At 34.7% G+C, this 12311-nt stretch overlaps 1 protein-coding gene across 1 annotated transcript in view; it reads right to left on the reverse strand.

The window, feature by feature from the left end:
• LOC145690449 (NFX1-type zinc finger-containing protein 1-like) overlaps positions 1–12311 on the reverse strand; it is a gene marked incomplete in the record, with an annotated part of 145273 nt that overhangs the window by 99012 nt on the left and 33950 nt on the right. The window contains 1 exon segment of the mRNA XM_081765349.1: positions 1783–4565. Coding sequence (XP_081621475.1) covers positions 1783–4540 — 2758 coding nt within the window.

Genomic DNA, 12311 nt, shown 5'->3' on the forward strand with positions numbered 1-12311 from the left:
TAAAACAAAAATTTTGGGTTACATTGACGCAAAATGATAGGGTGGGGTTCCTAGACGTTTTGTTCTGAACTGTCTGTAAGTTACTGCTTATTTTCTTGAACTGAGATCACTAATAGCCTATTCTCTAACCATTCTGTTTCATCTCACTCTCAGCTGCCTCGCAAATAGAAAATCACAATCTAGAACAACTAATGGACAACTGCCACAATAGAACGAAACAGTAAATAAGTGCATAAGCAAAACAATTGACTATTTTCGTGATTACTATTACAGAAACGTTGTATTTTCGTGTTAGTTGACGCCAGGGAAGTATAAATAGAGATACCATGATAAGAATTTCGCGTGAAAATCATGAGCGTTTTTTGTGTGTGATATATGGAAGCGCAAGCAAAAACACAATCTTTCATACAAACGAAATAAGAGACAATTCTTATTCCCCCTGGAGTGGGCATTTTGTTATCCTACTGTATTCTTCCTATCTACCACTCACTATTGACCAATATACTGTACGCAACTCTTACTCCTTGCATTTAAGGAATTATTCGTATTTAGAAATTTTCTGCCTTTACCCATGCCATTAAAGCGCTCTTGCCAATCTTGACATGCGTCCTCCGTCTTCCTACTCTTCGGACACTCCGGTTCTGGACACGAATTCAGACCAACGACACATTATCCATTCTGAACTTCAGTCTACCCTTCACGACCTCACCATATTTCGATTCGTTTCTATTGCATTGTGTCCGTTTGAATTCATGTAACAAAATTACTCGTACGTCATTCTGATGCAACCATGTTACACAGGATAACTACAACGCATCCTACATCTGCAACTTCATTTTTCTTAATTCCTGGCGTAACTGCCTCCTGAGATGACCTAACAGTGGTTATTGCTCAATATTCTTTCGCTTCAGTATGTTCTGAGTCAAGGAAAGTTCATTATGCACATTAAGCATTTTGAATATTTACATCTGAACCTGAGATTATTATTATATTATTATAAGTATTTGATGCATTAACCCGAGAAAGCCCATGCTAATTTTACCCTTAAAAGGCCCAGGTGGTGCCTCTGAGGCTCCCTGCTGCATATACAAGCTACCTGAACTCACCGTGACCATTTGTATTTTCCGTCATTAATAGGAAAGGCTAGTCACTACTTTGCTATGAAACCATTTGTCAATGGTAATAAATAATGAAGAGTATTAAATAATAAGAAAAGTACATACTTCAATAGAAACCTCAGAGGCACCCCTTGGGCCTTTACGTTAGTATGAAAAATAAAGCTGTTTTTTCTTAGGTAAAGTAAAAAAATGCTTAGGAAACGCAATCAGAGGGTGTATTTCAAAGAGACAGAATAATTCTAGAGCGCAGGACACGGGACGAAATATCTATTAAGAATAATGGAATTAAAAATTGACCAGGGTGCCTCCGAGGCACCCCTTGGGCCTTTACGTCAATATAAAAAGTAACTCTTATTTTTTTCTGAAGTAAAATAAGAAAACGTATGAACATCTCAATCAGGGGGAATATTCCAAAGAGATAGGATAATTCTAGAGTGGAAGACAGGCGACGAAACATCTACTAACTTGCATCAAAAGTGGACCAGGGTGCCTCTGAGGCACCCCCCTGGGCTTTCTCGGGTTATATACCTCAATTTTATTACAGACTTTGAATTTTGTACCCAAGAAACCTAAACTTAATTTTATTGATTCTAAAATAGAACCACAAAATTTGAACGAAATGAATTAAAATTATTAATACAGTACTAACGTGCAATCTACTCACCAATTTTTGGTTTCAAAGCTTTCAGTACTGTCTGAAGTTTCGCTGCTCCCGTCGTAGTCATTCCAACGACTTTGCACTTTCGTAGAACATTATAATCTTCAAGTTGTTGGAGTTCTATATATTGCTTATATGCTTTGCGATGGGCGATTTGTGCTTCTTTTAATTCATTTCTTAACAGGGCTTCCAACTTTGTAACCCAGTAATAATAAAGAGCCCATCTCTCTTCGTATCTGAGTGTCCACAAATTTTCTTCATTCAGTAGTATTCCTATAACGTCTTCGTCCACATAAAAATTCTGAGAAAGTTTTCTTTTGAAGTACCTAAGTTGATGGAGTAAGGCACTTCTGCATTCTTCTTGATGCCACTTGATCTCTTCTTCATCATAACCATGGTAAGAACTTTGATCAGGGTTGTTCACTTCCTTTGTAGCATTTTCAAGGTCGTCTAGTGATAATTCAAACGTTACATGCCGGAAACATACAGGTTTACTATCTTCCATTTCATGACTGTCGATTTCAAACAACGTATCTTCCATCCGTCTATCGATGTCCTCTGCTTCAAACAACTCACCTTCTTCAACTTCATCGTTATCTGCTTCATGTATCATTGCTACATCGTCCTTTTCATACCTTGCACCAAATGACGATTCTCCCTGGTATTGTACTGCTCTCGTAATTCCTCCCATGTTAATATCTCGTTCAAATTTATTTGTAGCATTATAAAGCCATTCAACCAAGGTTTCTCCGTCTCTTGTTAAACTTCTATAATGCTCGCTGCTGATAACATTAAAAGTCTTAAGTGTTGCAAGAGAGATAATTGAGGTAGATTTTCTAAGTTCTTCAATGCCAGTTTGCAGTTCTTTGAATTGTTTAATAGAATTTAGTACTCTGCAACGACTAGCACAGATCGAATTCTCATATTCTACGGAAGTCCTGTATAGCTTTCTTTTCTCTCGTAAATTGTAACTCTTCAAAGCATCATTACGTGATTGACCACCGACACGAACCAAATGTTTCGTCAATAAAGTCAAACCCTCCAAAAACTGATCTAATGCATGATTCGTGTAACATGCAACTAAGATCGGGTAATATTTTTTGTCCCAAGTGGAGATGTTTCGAAGCAAAACTTCAGCAATTCTCAATCCTAGGTACGTCTTCCCTGTTCCAGGTGGGCCCTGAATAACAACAAATTCTTTTGTCAATGCGGATTGGAACGCAGAGTACTGTGATGAGTCAAATCCAAGTTTGTTTGCACTAGGCCATGTATCACTTTGTAACACCGAACATTCTGAATCGCCTATTGTTAAAGAAGGGCTTTCACTAGATCTTAGATAGCGAGGAGGTAATACTTCACACTGTACATTAACAACATATTCTATCATAGGAAATTCTTCAGCTGAAATATGTTGAAGAGCATTTAAAACATGCCTGTATGGTTCGAAATAAATAGATGACTCAATCATGAGAAACTCATCTTTCAAAACATTTACATCGTCCAGTTTAGGAAATTCAACAACAACAAATCCTTGCTTAAGATCTTTGACATCTCTTTCGATAACAGTGCCAAATATAACACTTTCAAAATTCTGACTTGCAAAACATAGTAGGGAACCGTACAAAAGACGTTTCGAATGTTCCCACTGTACCCGTTTAAGCGAACGATATGGGTCAAACTGAACAACGTAGCCAATTCTGTTATTACAAATACGCGGTTCTACAAATAGCACGCGTCGGTAAATTCGTACATTTTGAATTTTCTTGTTCTTTGCTTTACTAGTGTTAATCTGCTGAATATATTCATTTATCCCATCACGTAAAGGTGCAATAAAATCTTCACGTAACAGACGGAACTGAGTGTCTAAGTAATGTTCAACATCTGCATACGCACCTTTTACAATGTTTGGTCGTAGAAAAACGGATTCCGTTGACAGAATATCTTTGCGAGAAGGGAATATATCTATTTCTCTGAAGTTATCTGGCGGTTGTGGAATATTAGGAATTGATTTGGGTCTTTCGTTTTCCCTTTTGTTTCTGAGTTCCTTCACCCTCACAATCAATTCCTCAAAGTCTGATTTCAGTTTGCCATCAAAAGCTATCTTGTGGAACTGTTCTAAGGCATTTATGGACATTGAGCAGCCAACGAGGATGTTTTCTATCCTTTCACATGCTGTTATCGGAATGTACTCTATTGCAGTTTTGCAAATCTGAAGCATGTGATTCATAAATTCCGGTGCATCTTTGAGCTTGCTTTGTTCTTTTTTCATTGGCAAATTCACAATGAAAGTTTTCAGCTTTTCCATGAAGTCTGAAGAACATGTTCGTGATAGAATAACAGTTTTATTTTCATGAAAATCAACTTTACAAATTTCAGCTACTAATTTCACAATAAGAATGATCCAATCAGGTTTCAAAGGTGATTTTAACAAATCTTCAAATTCCGTAATGTTACTGGTGATAGTATAAACTATCTGTGAAGGTTCTTGTTGACTTAAGCGGACCAATCTGTAATATCCAAACGTAGAACTTCGATTTCTATCTTCTTGATTTTTATCTCCATTTCTTGATGCTCGTCTCGCCCTTTTCTTCTCGATATAATCTCGAAGGTCCTCTGAGTTTGGTCTTTTTCTATCAAATTTTGAGTTTCGTTGCTCCATATTAAACTCTACTCTTTCATTTCGAGAACAATGCATTTCCTTCTGTCGTCTGTTATATGGATTTTGTCTATTAAACCTATCCGTTGAATCTCTGTTCGAATTCATGGTACTGCTTTTGGTTCTTGATTACCTGTAACAAAAGAAAGGTTTGAATTCATTATAGTTTATGCAATTTGATTACCTGTAATTAAAGAAAAATATGAATTCATCATACTGCTTCTGAAATCTAATCATATGTAAACAAAAGAAAGACCGAATTCATTATACTGCTTCTGCAATCTGATCGCGTATAAACAAGAGAAAGATTCGAATTCAGCATACTGCCTCTGCAGTCTAATTATTTGTAAACAAGAGAAAGATCCAAACTGTATATTGCTTCTGCAATCTGATTACTTGTAAACAAGGTAAAGATCGAATTCATCACATTACTTCTGCACTCTGACTATCTGTGAGCAAGAAAAAGATCTTTATTACACCTACCCCGAACGACATTTCATACATCTATTAACAGGAACCTCTCTAGCAGAAAAGACAAGGGAGAGTGAGTGAGTGTGTGTGGGGGGGGGTGAGTGGGGGGTGTATGTATGTGTGTGTGTGTGCGCGTGCCCCCAGACATGTATACAAGAAGAAACATACTGAGTGAGGCAAAAAGATGTTAACATTAAATGGGTGTTCTTTTTTAGGATCTACGAGAAGTTTATAAGGACGAATCCGTTCAAGACAATTGCAAGGGAACAAGTGATAGAAAAAGATTTGTCCGAGCTGAAGAGAATATCATCCTCGTCCAGGGAGCGATGGCAGCCAGCCCAACCCAAGTCCTCGCGCAGACTTTCTCTAGAGACTAACATTTCTCAAAGGTCAGTGGTTAGAATTTTACATCATGATTTAGGAATGAAGTCATACCACTTGCAGATTGTGCAGCATCTCACAAACGCGGACACGAAAGCACGTGTGAATGCTGCACAAATTATTTTGGAAATGGTGTGCGTGGAGCCGGATATTCTGTTCATGTTTTCTGATGAAGCAACATTCCACATCACCGGTCGTGTGAAGAAACACAACTGTGTTATCTGGGCGACCGAGCACACGCGGGATTCCCCCAAGGTAAACGTTTGATGTGCAGTGAGCAAATTTGGAGTGATTGGACGCTTCTTGTTTGAAGAAGAGGCTGTCGGGGAGAGAATTACCTTGCCATGGTCAACACGTTCATGGAGGAGAACGCACCACTTGCTATTCTCCATCGAGGGTACTTTCAGCAAGATCGCATCACTCAGGTCATCGCTGTTTTCTCTGCTGAAATGGCCCAGAGGGCCATACAACCAACAATGGACACACTCTGTATAAGTGCATTGAACGGGATGGATACCAAATTGAAACACTGTAACCAAATCCTTGCCTTATAATTTTACGTGAGTAAACCCCCATTAATGTTAATATCTTTTTGCCTCATCCTGTACGTAAGTTGAGTTATAGAATAGGTAAGTGAAAAAGAAAAACAAATGAATGTGAAATGTTACGGCTGTTGTTAACTTGTAGTGTGTATTGCATTGCGCAGCTATAATATGCTAATATGCTATAAACTTTTAAGAACAAAAGAATTATATCATCTCCCTACCTATAATTCGATTCAACTTCCTTTCTTCTGCACAGCTTGTAATTAATCCGTTAAAAGATTAACGATTAAGTTAATCAGTTACAAATTATGATTAAGTTTTAATTTAATCACTTAAATTTTGCAGGAATTAATTGTTAACGTATAATTGTTAGAAAAAAAAGTAACGATTAAAATATTAATCGTTATTCTTTTCCTGAAAATTAACTAACTTACTCTGTGAACTATGGAACCAGGCCTATGTGAACAATGTGGAATGGATATGCTGCAAGAACTTCTTTGTACAAACATTTTCAGAATTCTGAAAATCGTATCTTCATAGAACTAACATACATACAAACCATTACATTTAAAAATTACATATTTTTCCCCCAATTTTGTTATTTTTATTAATTATAGGTTTTGTTTGAAAACAGTAACTTTTCAAAATAGTCTATTTATTTTCCCATGCTCTTAATTTTATCCATTAACCTTTACCCTCAAGATGATATTCTCATTACATAATAGTGAAAATTGTCACATTTAATTTTATTTATAATCAATTAATTTGGAGTTAATTTTAATTTTAACCGTTTCATTTTTTATGACTTTAATTTTAAATTTTTATCCGTTATATTTTTCATTAACTTTACCTACTATACTTCTGTAGAGATAGATATAATTCTCTTATTCTTATATTGTCTTTAAAACTTCGAAAATTACGGAAGTCACAACATACTAGGTACACAAAGAGTTTTGTCAAATTTCAAAGTAACACGCAGTCGAAAGAAATATGTTAATGTTTTCTCTGCAGCCTGCTAATTGTGATAGCTACAGATACACGGTAACGTCAGCTGTCATGGAGCTCCCTTATTTAGTGCAATGTTTAAAGTTTCTGCCGTCTCTCGATTCGGTTTTAACTCAGGCTCTTTAAGTACTTGGCAAGTAGTAAGAAAATGTCAGAAAAATTGCGTAATTCTGGCATATTGAGGTATATTTTAATACTGAGATTCCTTTTCTTGTACTATCGACTCCAATCTAAGTATAATACCTTGGTATGTTGATGCTGGCAAGTAAATACAGATTTAAATAATATACTGCACTCTGTGATAACTTTGTAGCTGTTTTGTATAATATGATGTTTTAAATCTACTTAATTTTATTGATTCATAATATCTGTAATACCTTAGTAAAGACTCTCTTATTTTTACCAAGAAAAAAGTGGTCGGCAGCCCTAATTATGGATCTTGTATAAATATATCATATCTGTCTTACAAAAATGGTGATATAAGGTTAAAAGCAATTTTGGAATCGATGCTCGGTTTTACTTTTAAAAATTTGTTCGCTTAAAACAGCTACGATTAGAAACTAAGTAAGTTTTATTTTTCTATTTATTTAATCCTTCACTACAGGGTTTGAAAAAAAAAACCCGGGTATTTTTTACAAAGCCCAACCCACCTGGGCCCATATGGGTTGTTCGGGTATTTTCGGGTTTAATTGTTATTTTTCGGGTTTAATTGTTTTTTTCGGGTTTAATTGTTGTTTTTTTTTTCGAAATATTTCAGTGTCTTTGAGATAAAAGTGTTAAAATTTGATTTGTATTTCAAGATTGTCATTGTCGCAACTTGCAACAATATTCTGTTCACTACTGTTTTGAAAAAATGGCCGCCATTTTGAAATTTTACATTGAATCGCAGAGAAAATCTACACGGCAAATTTAGAGCGTCTTGCTTCTATCCTCAAAATTTAAACTTAAAAGTCCGAAAATTGCACCCTGTAGCATGGATACCCTCTAGTTGAAAAGTGGCCGCCATTTTGAAATTTTACGTTGGATGGCCGCCAAAATATATATACAGCTAATTTAGTGTGTCTCGTGCTTCTACTCTGAAAATTTATATTCAAAAGACCCAAAATTTCGCCTTGTAGTGTGGATATCCGCTATTTTGAAAAAAGATTGCCGCCATTTTGAAATTTTACGTTGGTATGCCGCCAAAATCTATACAGGAAATTTAGTGTGTCTCGTGTTTGTACCGTGAAAATTTAAACTTAAAAGACCGAAAGTTGTACCCTGTAATGTGTGTGTGGTACAGGCAGACAAACGAACAAGTGTAGATCAAGTCATCCCAGGAGGAGCCTTAGTAACGTTCGCCAAATATGAATACCAAATATATTAATTTAAAACAAAGATATCATTCATGGCAAATATTTTCCAGCGTAAAATAAACGGGTTTGTTTTTGAGTTGATTTTGGGGTTAACGTCTGGTTCAGCAGCGAGGCTATATGAGACGTGGACCTACTGATTAACGTGGAATCCGAACCACATGAGCTCCCGCCGAGAATCGAACCCGGATCTCCCATGCCTAAGGCGCGTACGCTAATCGTTCAGCCTCGGGTTTGTTTTTGAAGTTCACTTCCGATACTTTGCACGTTCAATTACGGGAATTTCCCCAGTACTAGCAAAACGGTTCTTTCCCGGAAATGAATTTAAAACAATTAACAAAGAGATAATTCACATTTTATAAAGTAAGTGTTTCAAACTGCCTTAAATGAAATGAAATATCTTCCAGCTTAAAATAAATAGTTTTATTGTTGACGTACTCACTTCCGATGCTTTGTGCATTCAATTGCGGGAATTTCCCGAGCACTTCTTTCACGACCTGTTTTCCCCGAAAATGTAGCTTTCTTTACTGTACATCGACTAGTATGGAAGTTTGAATTCAGTACTTGAAATAGTAATTACATAATCTTCGAAACTCCGAGCAATAAGCTTCTTAAATCTGACAAGAATTCTTACGCTATTGCTGGTTTTGATTCTACAGAATGCTTATTTGGAGAGTAGCAACTAATGACGGAACTACACTACTGTTGTTGGAAAACAAAATTTTACGTAAGAATACTTGTGTTACCATCAAATGTATGAAATAATACAAATGTATTTACATATTTACTGCTCGTACAGGCACCTATGGCCTTAAACTCGTCAAATGTATGGGGGATAACGTCCCCCGGCGTCACCGAGTCGGCGAGCACACTGTTCACGGAAAATATTTTTCTAAAATATAAAATTACATATTTTACTTCAAGTAGGATATAAACACAATCCATACATTAATTTGTTTTATAATTATCTCAAGCTAAAGTAAGCTTTTTTATCCATTCAGTGATTTCAGAACTTTATATAGGTCTAACGTTGAATGTTGTTGTATACTTTAACATGAAAGCACTTAATTTGCCCAAGGAAAGTTCAAGATCTGATAAAAAATCACTTTCAATGTGATCACCTTAGTTGTACCAATAATATACTAACAAAAAGGTCAAAAACCCAAGTGGGTTTTAAAGTGTTTTTTTTTTTAAGGTGGGACCATCCCGAAAAAACCCGGTGGGTTTTTTCGGGTTGGGCCCACTTGGGCAAACCCTGCTTCACTAACCCTATGCTTTCTTAATGTCTTAATGTCTTTCTTAATGTCTACTATTTCTAGCTCAATTTTTTTCTTTCTTGTTCTTTTTCCTCTGTCTTGGATCTTCCTTGACAGTTCAGTGGAGCTATTTCTGTTGGTCTGATTTCTGATTATTTTTACAGGCAATTTTTTTATTTGTTTCTATTGTTTTAACAATTATAATACGCACACAAAATAAATATAGACATATCATATATTTATTTCTGGAGTTTTCTTTAATTATTCATTTTTTACTAACTACGTTTTTCGCTTCTACGGGTGAAAGTGATTAACAATACGCGAATATCAGCACGATAAAAAAAAATTCCAGAAAGAATTGGCAAACACAAGTTGATATATAACATGATGAATACTGGCACGACTAAGATATTAACATAAGTTGGATACGTGTATTAATAATTTTCGCCCCGTTAGAATTTTTATTGTGCCAGTGTTCACCGCATTATTAATTCACTTTCAGCCGCAGAAATGAAAAGTGTAAATATTAACAATTGAAAAGAACTTCGAAAGTAAAATATGGACTATATGGACAATATTAGAATTGTTCTGAGTTAAACACAATATAAATAATAATAATAATAATAATAATAATAATAATAATAATAATAATAATAATAATAATAATAATAATAATAATAATAATAATAATAATAATAAGTATACTTTTGATATCAATACCTGACAAATGATCGAAAATTACTGAATACAATATCGTAAGGCACGATGCCCTTCTCCAGTAAGTTTTTTTTTTATTCCGTTCACATTATTATTATTATTATTATTATTATTTTCCTATTTTTATCCCCCGCGACCAAACCTCCACGGAAGAAGCGAAAAGTTAAGTTAGAAAAGATAACGCTCTATACCATGATAAGACTGTTTTACGACCTTCTATTCTCAATGAATTTTTAAAAAGATACAATGCGTGTACTTGTTTGAGAAAATATCTTGGTACTTTTCATACTGCGTGCTACAAACAAATTAATTACTATGACCGACGTGCCTCATTTTGATGTATGCAGATTACATTTCAGGATTTCATTAATCAAACGAAATAGCGCAGATACGATTTGATATCGTAAAACATCATTACTATTCAGTATCCGAATGTCCCCTATCTTTTACACTAGAAAGCAAACCAACTGCAAGAGTTACGAATCTTTCTGATATGTTCGATACCATTGTGTTAAACATTCAATTAGGTTACTCGAATGCAATAAATATTATTATATATTTTATGAAATGTGGGAGGGCAAGAGCAAATATTTTCTCCAGGACATGAAATTTTATTTTTTCTTTCTTTTTTCTTCTGCTCTAATCACAGGGCTAAACTGAATGAGAACTAAACTGGCTTACAAGATGGTAAAATTAAATAGAATCCAACAAATCTTTGGAAATGCACCCTTGCCTAACTAGAAATGTTGCAGAATACTCAGTGCAAGATCAGGCAAAAAAAAAAAAAAACATCTGTTTTAGAAGTTTCTTCTGCGTATAGGGTTAAATGTATGAAGAAAAACAAAATTAATGAAACAATAATAACTGAAAGAACTAATAATAAATTGAAGGGTAACAGAAAAATTCAGATTTCTAATTGTGTAAACCATACTGACCCATGTGTGCATATATTTTTTTTCTTTCTTATAACTTAATATGAAATCTACAAACACAACAATGTCTTAACAGAAGGTGGAGAAGAAGAATGACGGTATGGTAATCTAGGAAATTTCTGTTTGGATGGAAAAGAATTCCTAATTGTATACATGTATAGAAAAACAGAAACTTTTGTTTAGAATATTACGCTAGTGTCTGACTTGGTGTGGTCAATATGGTGTGGAAACGAACAATCTGTTTTGAAGAATTAGTCAATGAATGACACGATGTGGTCAGCACGCAGTTATTAACTCCATGATGATATAGTATAACTATACTACAATTATGGACAGTAATGTCATTCGATACATCGATGCCATTAAAATACCACGATAGAACAATCAGTAGTGCACACGATTTCTTCCCCATCCAGTCTGAAAATAGCAGGTTAGAAATTGGTAGTCAATAACTTAAAACATAAAGGTGAATGTCGGAAATAATAATCGTAAAATATAACATTATTAACATTGTTATAAAGTTTAAGTAAGAGTGAACATTTCCGAAAACCTTATTTTATGTACTCTTAAAATATTGGAAGTAATATTAATATATATATATATATATATTGTATATTTAGCATCTTGCATTAGACCATAATTGGTATTCCAGAGTCAGTCTGACCCCAGTCTCAACATATATGCAAAGTATAGCCTTTCGTGTAACCACGTTGTGAAACCTTGAAATATACAGTGAACACTCTTCGTGCCTGTACATTACATTTCCTCAATTTTAGTGATCTTGAGAGCTATTCTCGAACTTACATGCATACTTGTGTCTTATGTACTTCCTGATCTTATTGGTGGCGAATGTTAACGAGCGAAGAGAAACGACAAAAGAAAAAACTTTAGAACTGATTAAAAAAAAATGCAATGATTGGGCTTTAATATTTGATTGTTTCCTTTTCAGAAGAAAAATAAGTCATAAAATTCACTAAAATTTTCATTAAACACATCTTACATTTTAGACATACTTAAGTAAGATTTGACTAAACTAAACATTTTAGTAACAAATTATCTATTTAATGCGAAATGCGGTCAAATTAATGCCACCATACTATGAGTATAATGTTTTACTGTTTCCTCCATACTAGTTTCAGGTTATTTATGGTTTTGCACATAACTTTGAAGAAGCAGAAAAAAATTGTGTACAAGTAATTTTCTGGAATATAAATAGGAAT

This window comes from Thermobia domestica, chromosome 1, assembly GCF_964235325.1.
Source record: "Thermobia domestica chromosome 1, izTheDome1.hap1.1, whole genome shotgun sequence".
Taxonomy (NCBI): Eukaryota; Metazoa; Arthropoda; class Insecta; order Zygentoma; family Lepismatidae; genus Thermobia; species Thermobia domestica.